The following is a 22,189-nucleotide window of genomic DNA, read 5'->3' as shown; positions in this document are numbered from 1 at the left end:
AGAAAGTTATAAAATAGGAAAAGCTAAGTTGGCTTCTATTATCAACAGGTCTACTTTATAAATGAAATGATTTTCTCTTCTGTTATTTCCAAATATCCTTTGTATTTTAAAAGGTACTGTAAGGGGCTAAAATTCTAGCTAGTCTGTCTAAAATATCTAATGAGTGGTCACCAATAAATTATAAGCTTTAGCAAGAGTTAGACTTTTAAGCATTTATTAAGGAGAATAAGAATTTGGTGAAGAGAGAGAGAAAGGCCTAGATTCCTCTATCTATCTCGGGCAGCTACAGTTCTCCTGCTCCGCTCTCCACGAGAGTCCTGGCAAAAGAGAGTGAGAGAGCCAGCCTCGCCCCCTCTTCCTCCCACAAGCAAACGTCACTTCCTGATGCCAAAGAAAAGCCACATGTCTTGCCCTCAGGTGCCTTCTCCTCATGGCTGAGCTTTCCCATAGTAAATCTCCAGCAGGTGGCATCATTCCAGTCGTTACAGTACATACATAATAGACTTTCCCACTGTAGATAAATGATTCTTTTGTTCTGATGTGTTTACTATATTGGAATTTTCTCAATGATGTTTCAGTTTTTATACTATACACTCAATGAATCTATTACTTTAGAATTATTTCATACACATTAACTCGCATAATGCCACTTGTTTAGCTCAGAAGTAACACTGTAATAAATTTTAAAATTGCTGTTCATATCTTAAAGGATCACATTTAGTACTTTTTCAAATCTTTTGGTAATTTTCAGAATCTTATATTTGAAAAATCATATTAAAATTCAGCATAATGGGGCAGCTAGGTGGTGCAGTGGATAGAGCACCGGCCCTGGAGTCAGGAGTACCTGAGTTCAGATTCGGCCTCAGACACTTAACACTTACTGGCTGTGTGACCCTGGGCAAGTCACTTAACCCCAATTGCCTCACTAAAAAAAACAAACAAAAAAAAACAAACAAAAAATTCAGCATAATAATTGGAGAGTTCTCCAATGAAGATTTTTAAAAATATTAGCTGCAGCAATATTAAACATTTGATGTAGCTCAACTCCCTATTTTTTATGTGATTAAAATTTACATAATAAAAGGCCAAACTCCAGCTCAGTTAAATTTTAGCCCCTTGGTTGTTGTTTCTTTTAAATAATGGGACATATTGTCATGAATTTCTTATGACTTTGTAAGGATGGTAATAGGCTTAAAAGTTAGACTGGAAAGAGAAGTATTTTCTGTTAGTGAATACAAGTCTGAGCAACAAATGGAAAGGATGAAACGCTGTTGAATTAAGAGATCTTTTTTTTTTTGCTTGTTTAAATATAGAGGAGCTTATATCAAAACAGCAGGGGACTAAACAAGAGGCAGCATATTGTAACTAAAGGGCATTGGTAACCAAACTTGACCCCAAAAAAGAGATATGCAAAGGCACTTCCCCATACTTCTTTGCAGGCATTGGGGACTGTGGATGTGGAATACTGTATATGAAGTCAGACATTTTTTCTCTGTTTTTTGTTTGTTTGTTTTGGGTTTTTTTTTTTTTTGGTAGGGCAATGAGGGTTAAATGACTTGCCTGGGGTCACACCGCTAGTAAGTGTCAAGTGTCTGAAGCCAGATTTGAACTCAGTTACTCCTGAATCCAGGGCTGGTGCTTTATCCACTGCACCAGCTAGCTGCCCCCTCTGTTGTTTTTTATATATTTATTATATTGCTGATTTTCTTTTCTTTTTTTATATAAGGGATGACTTTCTGGGAGGGGGAAGGGAAGATACATTGAGAAAACAAAGGTGATATAAAAACAAAATAGATCAATAAAATATGCATTTGTTTGCTTCCTTGCATCTCTACACTGCTGCATAGCTATGCAAAGCAATTCAGCTACTTAGGTGTCATTTTTCTCACAGTGATAAACTTGGATTAGATGGTTTTTAGGGTTATTTCCAGTTCCAAAAAGCTACAGATTCTCTGGTTTGTTTTTTTTTGTGTGTGTGTGTGATATTTTACTTATACAAAGGTCATCATTAATGGTAAACATTGCCCAAATTTAAAAGGAGAGAAAGGGGCAAATTGCATCCGTCAGCTATAGACCAATGAGATTGCCTGGTCTGGTGAAATAACCAAATGTATTATTAAAGTGATGGTTAGTGACCATCTCCAAAAAAGGAAACAATCAAAGTGCCTATCGATTCAACAAGAACAGAAGATAAAGTATATGTAGATTTTAGCAATGTATTTAATATAAATACATTGTGCTATTCCTGTAGAAAAGATGATAGTTCAATTAGATGAATTTGGAATTGGCTGAATTGTCTTACCCAAAGAATAACCATTAGGGTCTTTAATGCCACCTTGGGAGGACTCCTCCAGTGGAATGTCCTAGGGAGGGACCTATGTTTTTGCCTTTGTGCTGTTTAACGTTTTTATCAATACTTTAAATGAAGGATTGATGTCATGTTTACCAGATTCCTGCCAAGAGGACCCACAAAGGTCAAACCTTATTCACCTTCCTATGTTTGATGTTTCAGCAGTCAGTATTTTAGTGATGACTTTGTCATCTAGTTGTTTAACGAAAATCATTCTCATCTACATTTTATATAACTTCTTCCTGTTTGACATCAGACCCCTTGTATTTGTGAAATTCTTAGGGCAGCTAAGTAGCTCAGTGGATAGAGTGATGGGCCTGGAATCAGGAAGACCTGAGTTCAAATCCAGCCTTAGACACTTACTATCTGTGTGACCCTGAGTAAGTCACTTAGCCTCTGTTTGCCTCAGTTTCCTCAGCTGTAAAAGGAGAATAATAATAGTACCTACCTCCTAGGGTTGTTATGAGGATGAAATGAGATACTATTTGTAAAGTGTTGAGCACAGTGCTTGGTAGATATGAGGCACTATTTAAGTGCGTATTCCCTTCCTCTCCTGTTCCCCTTATGCATTCCTTCTATTTCTAGATTAAGGCTACAATAATTTTTTATAAATGCTTATTGATTGCTACTCCAAGATGATGCCATTTTGAAGTTAAGCATTGTGTAAATAATAAAGTGGGTGGGTTTTTATATATATATATACCTACAGACATTGTGCTAAAGAGAAAATAGACTAACTAGGCAATTTTGATAAAATGAAAGGTTTGATTATTACCTTATAATACTAAAGTAGCACTTTATCAATTAAAATCTGTTTAGTGTTTAAAGATAAAATCAGATAAAATTAGCAAAGTTACTATACTGATTCCTTTAGCCTAGCAGGGAACAACCATCTACGCTGAGAGGGCACCATGTTACAGTGGAAAGAACACTGTCCCTAGAGTGAAAGGACCTAGATTCAAATCCTACCACTGACAATACCCGTGTGACCTTGGGCAAATCACTTACCCTCTATGGCTTCTGTTTGCTCATCTCTAATGAGATGATTGGACTAGATTGCCTCTGTTCCTTGAATCTATAAAGCTATGATCCTATCAAAGTTTTATGGCATGTATAATATTTCCTATGTGACTATTACTTACAGTACTATGACACAGCCAGGGAAATAAAGGGATTGCCAGTGCATCTGGAAACATCAGCTTTCTCTCTTTTTGCTATGAACTGTAATCCAACTCAAAAAGAGTTAGTAGAACCCACCAAGAAAAGTTAGCACTGGTGATAACCTCACCCTATGAACTGCCCTTATGTATTAAGGAAATATCATAATTAACATACTGCTGTTAACACATTGTTGGGGCAACTAGGAGGCACAGTGGATAAAGTACTGGGCTTGGAATCAGAAAGATTCATCTTTCTGAGTTCAAATCTAGCTTCCTGATGACCCTGGACAAGTCACTTTAACCTGTTTTCCTCAGTTCCCTCATCTATAGAATGAGATAGAGAAGGAAAAGGCAAATCACTTTAGTATCTTTGCCAAGAAAACCCCAAATGGGACCATGAAAAGTTGGATACAACTGACATGACCGGACAACATTGTTGCACTCTTAAGGTTTTTGTTCTGTTGAATGTAAAGTCTTTTGCTATTTAGAAGACCTATTCTTTAAGATAATAGGTTTTTTTCTACTGAAAAGTTTGCAAAGGTCCTATTATGATGCTTTTATAGTTTCATATAGATGACCCTAGTTCTTGAAGGCTAGGATCTACCAAGCTGGAAAGTTTTTAAGTATAGTCCTGGTAAGAAACTGTTTTACCTCTGAAGTTCAGCCTAACTAAGTATGGAGAGGCTCTTGGCCAGGAGGTTGGCCAGTAAGTGATGAATTCTGTGGGCATGGCCACTCAGCACAGAGTTGACCTCAGTCCTATACATTCTGCCTTCTACTTCTCAAGTGACAGGGGAAAAGTGGCAAAAGAGCAGACAGAAGCAACTAAGAATCACAGTTTTTAGGCAGCTATAAAGACTGTTGGCAGCCAGCGAGATGGCCTAATGGGACAAACTGAACCATATCAGGACTGCATTTTTCTAGATGAAAAAAGATAAATGCAGATAGATGGATGGATGGCCCGGGGTTGCTTGAAAAAGGAAGTCTAGAAGAGTTGGCAGAATTGGTTTCGTTGTACAGCCAAAGCCAACAAGAAACAGAATTTCATGTGATAACTGATCGTATCATCTTGCCATCCAACTAGTTGGCAAAGAGGCTGTCCCTTGGGTTCTATACCCACATCAATTGCAGGGCATGAGGAGGTTAAAACGAGATTGTTGTCTGCGTGTTCTTTCCCCTAGTAGAATGTCAACTTCTTGGGGGCAGAGACGGGTTTTACTTTTTTGTATTCCCAGCTCTTAGCCCAGTGCCAGGCTGGAACATAGTAACTACTTAATGAATGCTTGTTGGTTAACTGTGGGCCTTGTTAGAGCTATGAACTAGAGTGAAGTGATGGGTTTTGTCCTAGTCTGAAATTTAAAGAACATTAAGTGCATGTATTTCTTTCAGCAGGTAGAAACAGCTAAAGTTAGCACCCAGTTTGCTTGCTTGTTTGTTTTTTGTTATGGACCCATTAGTGGGGGAACGGGTGGAGTGGGGGGGGGGACAGAGGATTTTGTATTTGATCCTAGAGGTGATTTGCAATCACTGGAATTTATCGAGTAGGAGGAGGTGATGTGATGGGACCTGCCCTTTAGGAAAATCACTTTAGTGATTTTTTTAGAGATGTTACAAAGTCAAAAATCAATAGGCCTTGGCAACAGATTGGATTGGTTGATTGATTCCTGAGATTTCCTCTATTTAATGTGGAAAATTTCTGTGACTGGAGATAGGCAGCTATTCTACAATTTACTGCCTTGGAGTTAACTAAGGTCAAGAGAAGTTAACAAAGAAAGCTTATATTCTGTTTCGGGGAAACAAGTACATGTAGAAGAGAATATATATCGAGTGGTTATAAGGTGTGGGAAGGGGAGGGGTGTCTGGAGGGTAAGCTGGAGTCAGATTGGGGAGGGCTTTAAATGCCAAATAGAAGAGTTTGTGATTTACAGTCAACAAGGACTTAAGGGGGCAGCTAGGTGGCACAGAGTACCAGCCCTGGAGTCAGGAGGACCTGAGTTCAAATGTGGCCTCAGACACTTGACACTAGCTGTGTGACCCTGGGCAAGTCACTTAACCCTCATTGCCCTGCAAAACAAAACAAAAAACAGCCCAAGGACATAAGAAGCTTTTCAGCAGGGAGGTGACCTGGTCCATTAGGGTGACCCCTTTGGCAACTCAAAGGAAGTTTACTTGATTGGGTCAGCAGGGCTAACCAGGAGGCTTTTGCAGTAATCCAAGAGTAATGAGAACCTGAACTTTAGCAGTGGTAACTTGAGTGGAGAGAAATGTATGAATGTGAAAGGTAAGAAGCTGGAATCAAAAAGGCTTAACTGATTAGATATGGGGATTGGGGCAGAGTGAGGAGGAATTCCGAAGTAAATCTGGGTGACTCAGAGGGTGAGAGTGTCTTGCTGTAGTAGACAAATTCGAAAGAGAGTTGGGTTTGGGGTAAACAATAATAGGACACCTGGTTTAAGATGTCCAAAAGGCAAACTATGCTATTCCCTTTTCTGAGCTTTGGAGAAAACTATAGGAGTAGGGGTGTCATGTCAGACACTAGGTAGAGCTATTCTCATCTACGAGTTGGGCAGGCTTGCTTTAAGGTGGTGTGACAGATTGCCCTCCAGTACTTTTCTCTTCTGAGAGATGAACTTTCCCCCCCTAGCAATAATGAGGGAAAAAGCAGACAAAATAGGCATGCCAGACAATTTTCAAGATCCTTCTTAGATCTTTTCCCCACTGTGAATTATCTCTGGCACTGTTGGCATGAGGGATTGAGTCTTGACTATCCAGAAATAATTAAAACCAGAAATACTTCAATATTTGCAGTGGAAATGTGAGAGTCATTTCTTAGGTCAGTTTTATTGGATCTTGTGGTAGGCAAGAATACTCTTTTCCCACTTTGAAATTTGCCAGATATATCCAGAAAAGAAAAAAAAGAAAAATAGTTCATTGGCCACAGATGAATTTGCTTGGGAAAGGGTAATGACCATCATAAAGTCAGATAAACTATAAAGCACAACTACTGGATTTTTCTTTATTATTCCATAGAGCCCCTTTTAAGTCATATAAAGCATAAAACTCAGAATTTTTGTATAAATTATTGCATGAGTTTGCAATTTCCACCTTTTAAAGTGAGCATATTTCTTTGCTATACCCAAGAACTGAGTTTAGTGGTTATATATCTGGCTGTCGAAAGCAGCGTTAGGAAGGGCACATTTTGGATTCAGTGGCTGCTAGCCTTTCTTGGCTTTGAAATTGTACTTTTCTGGTAAAACCTTCGAATCCTCAGGGTCACAACTTTGAAAAGCAGGGTGGAATAGTGGAGAGAGAAAGGGCCTCTGAACAGATAGCTTGCAGGTTATTACTTATGACTCTTGTTTCTGTTGCCCTTGGGCTTCTGGCTATCCTCTTGTGCAATTCTAGGACAGAGGTCACTTTACTGGAGTTCCTCATTAGATTTTTTGGTCATTATTTGGTCTGGTGTGAAATTGAGAGTTTTGCTGGAGTAGGTGTGTGGGAGCTGAGCAGTCAGGCAACCATCTTGGTCAGAAGCCTTGAGAAATAGAGATCTTAACCTAATCTTAGAAAAGAAAAATTAAGGTAAGCCATAAGTGAACTGCCATGGGGTAGGGATTGGGGGACCTTAGGCTAGATAGATTTATAAGTAGATCCTATCAAATATTTAAAAAATTATACCCACTGCACAAAATTTATTTTCCTCTACTCATTTGATATGACAAACACAATCCTATCCTGATACCCAAACCAGAGAAAGACAAAGCAAAGAAAGAGAACTATAGCCCAGTCTCACTGGTAACTATTGATATAAAATTTAAAAATAAATCCTTTCAAGGAGAATACATCAATATAATCAGAAAATAATTAAGGGTAGTCAAATTTTGAGTCTTGCCGGGGACTTAAACATGGCTGGTCCTAATTTGGAAAGTAATTAACATAATCATATAAACAATAACCACATGGTTATTTCAGTAGATGCACAAAGGGCTTTTGACAAAATATAGCACTTATTTGTGTTGGAGACTTTTAATTGTATAGGAATGAAATGCTTTAATAGGCTAAAAAGCATATCTCTAAAATCAAGGGCTAGCATTACTTGTAATAAACTGCCTATATTTGATACAGCCACTTTATACCTGTGGTGCTTAGGACCATACATTGCAATATTTAAACAGTTATTGATTGGATGAGTTCATCTTTATGATTATTTATAAATAGCATAAGTTGTTTTTGTTTTCTACAATAACTAACCCTGTGGATGCTAAACTGAGTTATTTGTTCACATAGAAGTCATTATTAAGATGTGCAGATCAATGCATTGTTTCAGAGATGACTTTTTATCTACCTTCTATGTATCTTGTGTGTATATAACTGCATGTTTCTCTCCCATTTGAATGTAAGTTCCTTAAGGAAAAGGACTGTTTTTGCCTTTTTTTGTATCCCCAGCACTTAGCACAGTGCCTGACACATAGTAAGTGTTTAATAAACGATTGTTCATTGACTGACTTTTTAGGGGCAGCAAGCTAATTCAGATAGGGGTTTGCAAGGGTCCCTGGCCAGATTGTAAAATGAAAACAGAAGGAAGGAATAGAGTTCTTCATATCTGATTAGGGTTGAAGAAAATCCTTTCTCCAGCCTAGTTAGATCAGTACATGCAATGATATAAGATTTGGATGCCAGGGAAGTCTGGTAGAAAAGAATGACCAGAGACCCAGAGTAAGTCCTCTAGAGCAGAGGTGTCAGACTCAGCTGCAGATGACCTACAAATGGGCTCCTGGTGTGCCTTGAACCACATTGAAGTATAATTGGGAAACTTTAACAAAATAACACAATTCGACAAAATGTTATTTGTGGTTTTCTACATTAATATATCCATTTCTGAGCTTACACCATTAGAAGGGAACAAATCTGTTGTAATCATTGTAATATTGCCATTGGAGGTAATGCCTATATCACTGAAATCACACAGGAGTCAAAGTAAATAACTTTGTCCTAGAGCAGTGGTGTCAAATGCAAATAAAAACAGATTTCTGCAAACAGCATATTGATTCAGAAAACCACAAATTAATATTGTCTATGTCATATTTTTTGGTTAAATATTTTCCAGTTACATGGGGGGGGGCATTGGGGTTAAGTGACTTGCCCAGGGTCACACAGCTAGTAAGTGTCAAGTGTCTGAGACTGGATTTGAACTCAGGTCCTCCTGAATCTAAGGCCAGTGTTCTATCCACTGCGCCACCTAGCTGCCCTCCAATTACATTTTAATCTTGTTTCCTGTCACCTGGTGTTTAACACATCTATCTTAGAGTCTACCAATATGGATAATATTGGGGTTTTGAGCATTTATTTTCTTTTTATCAATAAGTGGTTAGAAAAATTCTAATTCCTGGGAGAAATAATTTTTGTCCTCTACACCTTTGTCTTTTTTTAAACCTAGTGTACAGAATCAGGTGGATGAAGTAATTGATGTCATGCAAGAGAATATTACAAAAGTGATTGAAAGAGGAGAAAGACTGGATGACCTACAAGACAAATCAGGTGCAAATACTTTCTTTTTATATTTAATAGCACTTTTATTCTTATTTTGGCATTTTAGATTTAATAAACAACATTAGTATTAACAACTTAAAATTAAGAATTGGTTATATGATTAAATGCACCAACGTTTTTCTAAGTAAAATGTAGGTACATTTAAGTAAAACATTTTTCCTCCTCTGGTAAAAGTTATTTTTATTTTTATTCTGAAATTGAATAGCAAAAAAGAACAATTCCAAATACAAAGCAGAAAACAAAAAAGATGTTGTACTGTGTATAAAATTTAGGTTCTCCATTGCATTTCACTAGCATTTAAAAACATTAAAAGGGGCAGCTAGGTGGCTCAGTGGATAGAGCACCGGCCCTGGAGTCAGGATTACCTGAGTTCAAATCCGGCCTCAGACACTTAACACTTACTAGCTGTGTGATCCTGGACAAGTCACTTAACCCTAATTGCCTCACTAAAAAAACAAACAAACAAATAAAAAAAACATTAAAAACCTTTTAAAAATTCACTGACATTTTAAAAAGCCCATAATAATTCCACATTAAGTAAAACATTTTTACTAAGCCCTCATTTTTCATTATTCCATTTAAGTCAACTATCAAGTGTTTACTTGATCACCTACCTGTTAAGTAGAGATTAAAGCTGAGAGGAAAAGCTATTTTCTGAGTAAGAGTTGATTTTCTTCTCAGATTCTAATAGATTTCTACTTTTGGTTAACAAAAGGAGTCGGAGACTTCTGATTACTTCTGCTCACTACTTCTTAGCAAGATAATCTGTCTAGCTTTTCTGCCATTAATGCTTTATGTTTTGCTACTCCTGGTTTGGTTAATTACATTTACCCATAGATTTTCCTCCTTATATGGTATTTGTCTATAATTAGTAGATAGTCCATTCTTTATAGATTTGTTTGACCAAGAAACTCGTTTGTTTATCTAAAATTCACTGGTTTGGCTCAGTTCAGTTCCTGGCATTCTTTACCTCTTATATTAAATCATTTTCTTGTATAAACTCCTAATCACTTAAACGCTTAAGCCACTTGACTTTTAAATAACATTTCCTCACCAAATTTAGTACCCAAGGTGAAAGATTTGTAATCATTCATTTATTCAGCAATCACTCATTAATCCCCTACTATTTGTAAAGTTATGCCTTAATTCATGTAAATTAACAACATAATCAAACCATAATCATTTGAAATTCTCACATCTGAAACAGATACTGTAGCATTTCTTTGGGAATGATATTCCTTTTATGATTAAGAGGGAGTAAGCCTGCAGAACTATAAATTGATGTTTTCTTGTCCTTGTATGACCTGATAAGGATATCCTGCTCTGTCTTTTAATCATTCTCTGTCTCCTCTGTGATTTAGAAAGCTTATCAGATAACGCAACAGCTTTTAGCAAGAGATCTAAACAGCTTCGAAGACAAATGTGGTGGCGTGGATGCAAAGTGAGTACCCGGGAAGGTGGTAGGTTGTCTTATAATTTAAGTAGAGCAGTTACAAAGAGTGATAAATCCTACTGAGGCAGGGGGAAATGAAGAGAATTCAAGAACACTTTCAAATGCAGAGCCACACAATTCTTTCATAAAACATAATTCACAATATCTTTTCAATAGCTTATTTCCTCTAGATAGATTTATCATATTAGAAAAGCTGCAGCCCTCATGTTTTTTACATTGTGCCTTCCCTCTAAAGACAGTTCACAGACTTAAGAATGGGACTTCCTTTTTATGGTGGAGTGTTTTATTAAAAACTTAATACTGGGGTCAGCTAGGTGGTGCAGTGGATAAAGCACTGGCCCTGGATTCAGGAGTACCTGAGTTCAAATCCGGCCTCAGACACTTGACACTTACTAGCTGTGTGACTCTGGGCAAGTCACTTAACCCCAATTGCCCCGCAAACAAAACAAAACAAAACAAAAAACAACTTAATACTGAACATCAGTACAATAAACTGAGTTGTTCTTTGTTCGTTTTTCCATCATGTCTGACTTTTTGTGATCCCATTTGGGATTTTCTTTGCAAAGATACTGGAGTGGTTTGCCATTTCCTTCTCCAGCTCATTTGACAGATGAGGAAACTGAGGCAAACAGCGTTAAGTGAGTTGCCCGGGGTCACACAGCTAGGAAGTATCTAAAGCCAGATTTGAACTCAGGAAGATGAGGCCCAGAATCCAGCATGCCACTTAGCTGCCCCACAACGAACTGAACTTGCTTAGTTATATTTAAATTAATTTCAACATTTAAAGTATCATAACAGTTTTCAGTGTAAGTCCCCATCAGGATTCTTAGTCCATTCATTCTTTCCCCCTTTTTAAAACTGATGCCTTTTCTTTTACTATCACATTCATTTCTGAATATATCTATTTCCCCTCTCATGCCAATGATCAAAAAAGAAAAAAAAAACTTCAGCAAAATCAACAAGATCACATTGAACTTGTTTGCAATATGCAATATTGCACACCTGTAGACCCCCACCTAAAAATGCAACATTCCACTAAAATATGGGAAGAAATGATATTGTTATTTTAAATGAACAAGTAGAAAAAATAAGAAAAATAGTAGGCAATGTTGAAATCAATTATTTGGCAAATTCATTTTTTAACAAAAATCTAAGTATTCAGCATCATTCCCGACAGTTATACTAGTCTCACAAAAATTTTTATCAGAGAAAAGTGTATTTACAGAGACATTCCTGCAGAAATTTTTATATGAATCATTCATTCCTCTTTAATTTAGCGTGACTACCAAGCATTAGAGGAAAAATATTTCTTTTATGCTTAAATGATGACTTTGAAATTTCACAGTAGCAAATCCCTCACTTCTCCCCTTGACCTATTTGTCATTCTTGGCTTTCTCGAGAACTTTAGAGATTCATTCCTTTTTGTAGTTAGTGCCTGTTACAGAAACAAATCTCATTTGGGGGATTAGTGACATTTTTCTGCTTTCTCTGCCCACTGCTTCCCTAGCTGGCATTTTGCCTTGCCAGTCTTCAGCCAGAGCTGCCTCTCCATCCCTTTTGCCTTTTTGATTAACAGCTGTAATGGTGGTGCAGGGAGAATGATCCATATGGGGAGAAAAACCTCCGACCTAACAAGGTAACATGTGAGCTGTAGACCCACGACAATTCTGGTTTCTGTGGTGAATCTCCATTTTAGATAATCCAGGTTTAAGTATATTCAAGTTCTACCTCCTTCTTAGGAAGGGCAGAGGCTTTGGAAACCATACCCTGAATTTGAAGATTTATTGAGGTGGGTTTTTTTAAATTAATGGTTTGAAGATAATATAGAAAAAAGATTATATTAAAAAGGAGAGTTTAATTCATGTTTCTCCTAGTCTCCACAGACCCAGGACAAGACCTAAAATACAGGATTAAAAAACAACAACAAAAAAAAAGCTTATAAAATCAGTAGAATGATTCTGTTAGACTTTTTCATTATTTTTACCATACAACTTGTAAATGAACATTTAGCAAGTCTATGTGGTTATTTCTCTGAAATCCAGATCACTTGATATAATCATCAAGGCAAGCACTGAAAGCTTTGGTTAAAAAAAAAAAAAAGACAGCATAATGGTGTAGAATGATCAGGAAGTTTGAAGCCAGAGGATTTAGGTTTAAATGAAGGACCTGCTACTTATTAACTTTTTGACCTTATGAAAATACTTATTTTCTTATGGTGATGTTTATACAGTACATTGTTTGTAATATGTTTTATATATATTCCCATTCCAGCCTCACAACAATTCTATAAAGTAGGTATTATATTTGGAAACTAAGATTCAGTGAAATTAAGTTACATACGAAGTATCTGAGCCAAGATCCTAAGCCTGATCTCTGATTCCAAAAAATCTTTACACTATATTACACTCCTGCTTCTCTTATCTATAATGAGGTTCTAAAGCCTTGGTGACTTTTTCAAGTGAGCAAGATTTCATTGAAGATTACACAGAAACTCTTTGTGTCTTCATTTTCTCATCTGTACAATCAGGCAGTTTACTTTTTGATCTCTTCCAGCTTTAAATCTGATTATCTTAACTGAAACCTTATTACAAGGTCTGTCCATCCAGGACTAGTGATTTAACCCCTTTGCCCAGGCTTCAAGATCACTCTGTATGGTACTGAATTCCACTGGATTGCATTATAGGAAAGCTCCAGAGAGATTTTTTAAAAAATAAATAAATCTGAAATAATTTACAAAATAAGTGAAAATGATTACAAATTGGAGAGCTTCAAAATTTTTTATTTTACTTTATTTTTGCGTTTCCCTGAACTTTGACTCTTAGTTTAAATTGGCCCCTTTCCCTTTCTTTCTCACACACAGATACAATACTACTATTGTTGCATTTAGGCATTCCCTGGCAGAGTTGTATATTCCAAGAAGAAAACACTATTCATTGAAGTGTTTTAAAAGTTATGTAAGAATTTCCTTTCCTATCTTCTGAATTTTGAATCTAGCACAACTTGACAGGACTTTGTGATATGTGTTTTGGGTAAGGTTATAAAACTCTTAGAATTTTGTTCCATACCAACTTAGTGTTCAGACAAAAAGTGGTAAAGCACTAAAGTTAATATTTTTGTAAAAACCGCCCAAATACAGCAGTTGTTTCCATAATAAATAATTTAATACAAATCAAATTGCTGTTGGAATCATCTAGGTCATTTTAGTTTTGAACATATATACAACAGAATGTTGAATGTATTGCCATTAAAATATTACTAATTTGTCTTTAAGAGAGATTCATTCAGTTCCTGAGCGATTTTCAATTTAAGGCACCAAAAAAAATTGTTTTTCCTCATTATAGCCATGTATGTTCTCTTCAGTTTGAACTGCTCTATATTGTTTACAGGTACTTTTGCTAAAAGGCCTCTATTTAGAGTCATCAAGAAAAATCAGTTTACAAGTTCACTATTCAGTACTCAGCAAGCAGTGAAACATTTTCAAATGTATATAAAGAGACCCTGTATAATAGGCTGAGCCTAACTCAGGTCCCTGTGGTAGTTTAGCTTCAGTATTGGAATGTGATCCACAACCTTTAGCAAATTTCTTGCTATCTTAAGGAAGTGGGGAGGAGAGGGAGGGAGAACAGTTGAAACTCAAAATTTTCTAAAAAATAATGTTAAAAACTTTCTTTACATATAATTGGAAAAAATAAAATACTATTAAACAATATTGGGATATGAGGCCCTCAATAGGGAGTGAAAGGAGATGTAGTTACTCATAACAAGGGAAAGCTGTGCTTCAGGGACACCACAAGTTGATTCAGTGAACTGAAGAGCAGCTGCCTCTGTTCTCCCCAGGGTGCTGTCCCTCCAAGCCTTCAATCTAGACTGAAGCACTAGGGCTGTTTTGACTCCAGCAACCAGGAAGTCATATCAGCTGCCCAAGGCCTTGTCTCCCAGAGTCAGTCAGGTCTCGAGAAAGGTTTCAACAATATCCTTTAAGGAAAAGTAAGTTTTTTCCAAAGGTTGCATGGAGAAGGGAGTTGGATATTATACAAATTGTTGAAATTTTTACCCAAGGGTTTCTATTTAAAGTCATCCAAAAAAAATCAGCTTATGAATTATTCACTTTTAGTATTGGTCTAAAAATAGTTCTTAAGTATAGAAAAGAATAATAGTGATTCTTAAGTTATTTGCCCAGGATCACATAGTTAGTGGGAACAATGTTTGCTGGAACCAGGACTCAGTTCTCCTGTTTCACTATCACCCTAGGTAAATCACTTAATCTGTTCATCCGAAATCTTTGTGGGGAACATTATTGATAGCCTTCAAAATGAAAATACAAATATGGAAAAGGTTATGAAAATAATTTAATAAAAAGTATTCACTTAGAAAATAAGTGCTATAAATATGCCCTTCATTCCTATTCTTTGTATGTTCCAGTTAAAAATTTAGATTCCTTTTTTGGGGGGGGGGGCAAAGTGACTTGCCCAGGGTCACACAGCTAACAAGTGTCAAATGTCTGAGGTTATATTTGAACTTAGGTCCATCCAGGACTGGTACTTTATCCACTGTGCCACCTAGCTGCCCCCTAGATTCCTTTTCAAATCAATGCTTATTTGCCCCCCTTGTGCAGAAGGGCTATATTGTGTTTATGTGACTCAAATACAGGACTGTCCCACATAGCGTTGCTCTGACCAAGTTTCATAGTGTTGTTGTTGAACATTATAATCAAACCACACTGTAATATCTTTCTTTCCCCCATCACGTTAGCCTAGTTTCTGGCTTCTCAGCTCTGTTGAGCTCTGTTCCCTCTCTAAGCCTTAGGACCCTGGGTTTGTTCTGTGCCTGTCTTCTCACCATTTCCTACTCCTGGCTGTGCTCTATTGCTCCCCACCCCTGGTTCTTCTGCCCAGCCCTACACCTTCTACCAGGCCTTCCACAATAACAAGTGCCACCTCTGGAACTCTGCTCCGCTCAATCCAGGTGCCAGTCACTCTCTGTGCCTTTGCCTCCCAGAGTTCCTCACTTATTCTCCGCTCTTAAATTCAGCCCTAGTGCTTCCTGCCCAGTAACACATCTCTTATTTATAACATTATTCCTATACTATATTGACATTAAACATACCCATAAAACCATGTTTTCATGAAACCATCCAGGGGGTATACTTATAATCCAAATTTTTGTCATTCCACCTTTGGGAGAAAAAGGCAAGAGATCAGTAAAGCTGACTCATATCAAAGATTTGGTTTAAAAAAAAAATCAGTTTCCTCAGAATGTTTTCAAGTCAGTGTAGATTTTACTTACTTTCTTCCAACAAGGATAAAGAATCTTTTTTCTATCCAAAGTGTTTTAAATAAAATGAGTAAAACTAGAATTGATCTAAAGTCACATAAGTTTTTAAAAAATCTAATTGTTTTAGAATTTGAGAGGGAGTTTTAAAAAAGAAGAAAGATTAAAATGATTTTTCTATTAGTCTGTTTTTAAAAATTAAGTACAGAAAACATTGTGATACTAAATAATAAATAATACAAATTGGTTTTACATGCAATTGGAGAAAAACAAAATATTTCAAAAAGGAAAAAATTTTAGTCAATAATGACAACAAATAATAAAAGATATATACTTCTGGGAGCAGCTAGATGGCACAGTGGATAAAGCACTGGCCCTGGATTCAGGAGAACCTGAGTTCAAATCCAGCTTCAGACACTTGACACTTACTAGCTGTGTGACCCTGAGCAAGTCACTTAACCCTCATTGCCCCATTAAAAAATAAATGAATGAATGGATAAATAGATATATACTTCAGTTTTCCCTAAAAAAAGAGAATGGTAAAATACTAAGAAGGAAGTTGATAGAAAGGTAGAGATAAGGAAAGACAAACATGCATATGGAAAGGGGACAAGACAATTCCCAGACATACACCTTTGTGGGATGCCAATCATCCCTCCACCCTTGGGGCTTTTAGGAAATTAGGGTTAAAAGCTTAAAACCATGATGCATTTTCAAAAGCATGAGAACAAATGGAATTGTCAATTTTCTTAGTGCTTCCTGTGAATTGGACTGAGTTTATCTGAAGGCCAAAGATTCCCCATTCTTTGAATCATTTCTTCTATCTTCACAATCTTCTACAAGGAGGATTTGATTTTAAACAATGATTCTACAGCCCTGCAAGATTCAACCTTGTGCAGAGTACTGTACTTAAGGCCACAAAGCATACCTACTAATGAAAACATTTTACAAAAGTTTTCTATGACATGTTGAAATAAATTTTAATTAGTAAAAACAGCCCATTCCTGAGACATTCCGGTTAACTGAGATTTAACTGTGATTTTTTTAAAGTTTACTTGTTTTGTTTTTAGCAAATATTAATGGTTTCTTTGTTTTTTGTTGTGTTGCAGATGAAGGCCATCATGGCTTTGGTTGCTGTTATCCTCCTGCTGGTGATTATCAGTGAGTATTGATAGTTCTTGGGGAGGGTATTAATTATCTTTCTGTAGAATATCCACTGGAGTTGGTTATTTGCCTTTTATTTTTATCCACTTGATGTAGTATAGCTAAGTTAAGAGCATGTCATTTATCCAGTTAGAAATATGACTTCTGGCCTTGTGCTCTAGAACAGAGCATCCACTCCACACTGTTGCTTAGCTTCATATGTTCCCTTGATGAAGATAAACGTTCTTTGATTCAAGAATGGACATTTCATTGCTGATACTTATGTTGATATATTTATTTATTTGTCTATGCTTTGTCTTTTTGAAAATTGACTGAGAAAGTTGAATATATCTCCATGTCTCCATTTATAAAATAAGGCTATTTTTACTTTGTATGACTATTTTTTTTTTGTTTCTTTCTTTTATCTTTTTTTTTTTAATATGAAACACTTCATGAATTTGCATATCATCCTTGCACAGGGGCCATGCTCCATGCTTATTTTAGAGGGGCTTTGTGGATATTTTTAAATTTGAAATTTCTTCAGGACAATCTTTTGAAGAACTCTAATTTGGTATTTATTATTTATTAGTGTATGGCATCTCTTGTTTGTTTGGATAAGGTTGAAGACAAAAGTTTAAAAAAAAACCAATCCAAACTTTGCTGTAGCTTCTGTTTCACTTTCCAAAGGTAGACGGCCCAATGTCATGTTAACATGTCAAATTGCATTCACTCTTACTCGCCCCACAGCCAAATCATGTCATTTCTACTTCCACATTTTTGAATACCTCTCTGTGCTTACATAGCAACTTCCCTAGTTCAGGCCTCTTGCCTGAAAGTTTGCCTTTTAGCCTTCTGATTTGCCTCCCTGCCTCAAGCATTTCCCTATACAAATCCGTCTTCCACACAACTTTGGAAGGGATGTTCCTGAAGCTTGGGTGTGACCAAGTTACTCCTCCACTCATTAAACTAAGGTGACAACCTCTTACTTTTAAGTACTCATCCATAAACTCCATTTGTCATTTAAAGTGCTTTGCAATTTTGCCCTAATGTATTTTTCCAGCCCTTTCATGAACCTTATTGCCTTGCCAAACTGGCCTCCCATCTCCTATCTCAGCCTTTGGACTAGCTAACCCCCTTGCCTGGGACGCCTTCCTCCTCATCTCCTATTCTTAGAATCTTTAGTTTCCTTCAAAACTAAGTTCTAGTGATATCTTCTATATGAAACTTTTCCTCCTTTCCCTATATGCTACTGTCTCCCCTTCCCCCCGTGCCTTTTGTTTTATATGTTGTTTTAGATGTCTACATTAATCTACATTTTGTAGATATCCATAGTTCTATATTGCCTCCCCCAATGAAAGGTAAGCTCTGTGAGAGCAGGGATTTCTTTGCTTTCAACATAGTAGCTACTTAATAAAGGCTCCTTAACTGATTGACACACTGTTGTTTTTCTTTTCTCTCTTATAGTTCCTATTGTCCTGAAATATCGGACTTGATTCAGTGACCAGAGATCTCCAATAAAACAGTTCTGGGACAATTAAAAAAAAAAGATTGCTGCATAATTTAATGAAATATGTATATGACTTTCAAAAGTGTTTTTTCTCAAGAAGTAAAAAGAGGCAAGTGTCCAGTTCAAATTGGAGCATTGACAAGTTTCCAATTAGCCTCCTCCCCTTCACCAAAATATGCTTTCATTAATTTATTTTTAAAACAGAAACATCTAGTTTGCCGTGTTTTAGGAGCCTAATTTGCAACTAGATACTTGCCAATACATTATTTGTATATAGAGTTAAACATTGATGATGATATTTATAATTTAACACAATTTCCTACTGTAAACTAGAGAGGTGGGGATTTATTGCATCAAGTTCAGGGATAGGGTGGGAGGTAAGAGATGAAACATTATGTAAAAAGGGATGGTAACCATATAGTTAATGATTACAAAATGTATCATTTTTCTCATGTAAAAAAAATTAGGTTTTGGAAATGGTTTCCATATATTTATGGATAAACTAATGTTTTCAATACTGCTACTTTCAACTGTGACTAAAGACATTCCAGTAAACCTATTTTGCCTGTATGTAGAATTTGTGACAACTTTTTTTTTTTTTTTTTACTTTAGGGCGATAGTAATGTATTATGATCAATCTTAAAGCACAGTCTGGCACAATTGAGGCAGGAAATGAGATTGAAGGAAAGGAGATCATCAGTGGAGTATTTGGGAATAATGACTCCTACATATTGGCACACTGAAATCAAAAACAGTCAACTTCCATTTCCCCCCAAGAATAATTGGAGAGAAAATAAGAGATGATGAGTAAAGGAAATCCATAGACACACAATTTATTTATCCTCAACAAAACCTCTTTCCAGAGCTTCTAACATAACAAAAATCAGTTGCTTTGACTTTACCCACCTTTCCTCCTTACCATCTTGTCCTCTGGTAGAAATGCTAATTTGCCATGAGATGGCCAAAAAGTAAGCAGTAGGCCGTAGGAGAAGCCCCCAGGAGCCTGAGTAATCCACAGATGGGATCATCTGTACCTCAAAGATCACATTCTGGCTAATGTTGAAAGTTTAACATTTTTCTTGACCTAGTTTCACTTAATAAATAATTAAAGACAGGTTATGAGATTCTTTTTTTAAAGCTTAATCTAAGTTGTGCCAACATAGTTGTGTTCTTCACGCAAGCCAAAAAGAAAATACAAAATCCATTTAAAAGCTCGGCAAAGTCCCACAATGATAACTGAATGATTTTATTTCAACTTTGTTCATGCATCCTTGTGTCTAGAAGGCTCTTCTTCACAAATTTTAAACATAAAATAAGTTACAAAATGGAAAATGACAATATTTCATAGAAAAAAATGATTCTTTAGGTTACTTTTTAAAGAAATTCTGTTGCTACAAAACATGAAATACAAAATTCATTTTATTTGATTATATAGGGTCAGTACTAAGAAGAAGAGCTGTTCTCTTTAGAATGGGGAGAAATATGAAGAGAGAAAGTAGACTAAGGTAGACTAAGGCACATTCAGGACACCTGCAAGTGATGAAAATATTCAATATGATTGCTGTATTTTATAATTTGTTAATTGCTTTTTAAAGAACCATTTCTACTTCCAGAGATAAATGTCTTACGTACTACAGAATATTCTCTGGCTTCCTTATCTTTTGGAGATATCCGCTGGTAGAAACTGGGACTCGGATTTTGATGACAAAAAAAATAATTTTGCTTTTAGACTTAAAAGCAAGAAATTAAATATTTTTACTGAAGTAGCTAATGACTGCAAAAGATAACAGCAATGCTTATTTAGGTCAATTTGGGCTCATTGTAAGGAAAAACTTCTTGATAGGGGTATGCAAAAGTGGAATGGGATATTTTAGGAGATGGTGAATTCCTTTCATTAGAAATCTTAAGCAGAGGCTCAGTAGTTAATTTGGAAATGTAAAGGGGATTTCTGTTTCAGATGGGTGATTCTGGAGGCCCCTCCAACACTATGATAATAACTAAGTGGGCAAAATAACGATTTGTGTTCATCATTCAGTGGATTTGCAAATACTGACTGTAGAAAAAGCTAACAGATGATACATCTTAGAACTAAAATAATCAGCATTGGATTTTTTCAGCAAATTGTGTGGAGATTTGGTCTGTCTATTACTTACATTAGTAAAGGCAAAGAGTACCTTGGGTTATATCTAGGACTTGCATTTCCAGTGTTAACTTAGTGGAAAGAATGTTACTACTTTTAAAAAATTGCTGTTGAAAAAAAAAATAAAGGAAATATTTATGAGTTTAAAAATGTAGTTATATTTTGCACTTTCAAATACTGCAGGGCTGGTGCCAGGCATCTCACTATCTGCTAAACTTTACAAGGGTGCTAATTTGCATCTTATCCTTCATACTCCCCTGCTCATGATTGCTCATTGTGTTTTTTAAATGGCACATTTTGTGATGTTTGTGGTTCTAATTTTATAGTCATATCCCATCTTAACATGAAGAAAGAAAGGAAGAAAAATGTGGTTCTGATTAGTTGCTTCCCCACCCCTTCCTTGGCTACTCCTCTTCTCATTCAGCAGCTCAGCTGGCCCTGCACATGACAGTGGAGGTTCATTTAGTGGGGGTCAGTAACAAATGCTCAATTAGTAATGGTCCCTGAAGTCAGGAGCTTCTCCAAATGACCATGTGGTCTGCTGGATGACCTTAGTGATTTATACTATAGTTACATAAAGCACAACAACCTGCAGGAACATTATGCTCATAACAGATTAATTAACATGTTCTTAATTTTAACAGTATGCCCAGGCTATATGATGACCCTTTTCTCCATTGAACCTATCTAACTGAATAGTATTCTTTTTGTAAATAGGATTTTGTTTTGTTTTTAACTTTAAGTACCAAGATGTTAAATTAAAAGTTGTAATTTATCTGATAGGGGAAAAGGTAATATAGACACCTAATGTTTGTTTAAGTAGTTAATTTTAGTGCCACTAAACATTACTGATTATTACCCTGGATGTGGAAGTTACATAAACTTGAAAAGACATTGTATGGGCAGCTAGGTGGCTCAGTGGATAAAGCACTGGCCCTGGATACAGGAGTACCTGAGTTCAAATCTGGCCTCAGACACTTGACACTAGCTGTGTGACCCTGGGCAAGTCACTTAACCCCCATTGCCCTGCAAAAAAAAAGAAGAAGAAAAAGAAAAGACATTGTGTACAACTTTTAGTATTCCTTGGCTATACATCTGACAACTTTTTGTAAGTCTTCAGAAATCTTTTCTCTGATGATTTTTTTCTATTTTTAGTTGTCTTCATATTTTTTATCATATATGCCTTTAGTTCAAACTGAGCTTGATGATACTTCAGCTCATAATTTACCAATAATAGCTTACATTTACATAGCAATTTAGGCTTTACTGTGTGCTTTCTTTAAGGCAATGAAGTGTAGTAGGTGGTACAAGTGTTATCCCCATTTTAGAGATGAAAAAACAGTCCCCAAAGGCCTTTGAGTAACTTCCACCTCACCCCTGGAAAATCTCTTGATTCCCATCCTCCACAAAGTCTTTCCCTTGATAAGAATGAGTTGCCCGACTCCTCACTCCACTCCTCATTCAAAGTTCTTGAGAGTTTTCTTTGCTTTTATATAGTCAATTCTTTCATCTGCCTCTTATTTGCTTGTACTTCTGCTTTGCTCACTCCACTTGAGTTCATCCGCAAAATATTTTGTGAAAATATTTCTCCTCCACCATTCTAAACCAGTCACTT

General features: G+C 36.3%; 1 protein-coding gene across 3 annotated transcripts in view; it reads left to right on the top strand.

The window, feature by feature from the left end:
* The window catches only part of VAMP4 (vesicle associated membrane protein 4), a 44,211-nt gene extending 22,774 nt beyond the window's left edge, over window positions 1-21,437 (top strand). The window contains exons 5-9 of one of the 3 annotated variants that reach the window (XR_006356337.1): window positions 8,948-9,048; window positions 10,422-10,501; window positions 13,374-13,467; window positions 16,894-16,945; window positions 18,392-21,437. Coding sequence is in view for 2 of the 3 variants with exons in the window: in XM_044002226.1 (XP_043858161.1) it covers window positions 8,948-9,048; window positions 10,422-10,501; window positions 16,894-16,945; window positions 18,392-18,420 (262 nt within the window). In the remaining variant the exon portion in view is untranslated. The remainder of the gene's footprint in view (window positions 1-8,947; window positions 9,049-10,421; window positions 10,502-13,373; window positions 13,468-16,893; window positions 16,946-18,391) is intronic. The other 2 variants (XM_044002226.1, XM_044002227.1) reach the window with 2 other exon arrangements.
* Window positions 21,438-22,189: the final 752 nt, after the last annotated feature.

This window comes from Dromiciops gliroides, chromosome 4, assembly GCF_019393635.1.
Source record: "Dromiciops gliroides isolate mDroGli1 chromosome 4, mDroGli1.pri, whole genome shotgun sequence".
NCBI classification, from domain to species: domain Eukaryota; kingdom Metazoa; phylum Chordata; class Mammalia; order Microbiotheria; family Microbiotheriidae; genus Dromiciops; species Dromiciops gliroides.
This window is presented reverse-complemented; position numbering and strand designations above follow the sequence as displayed.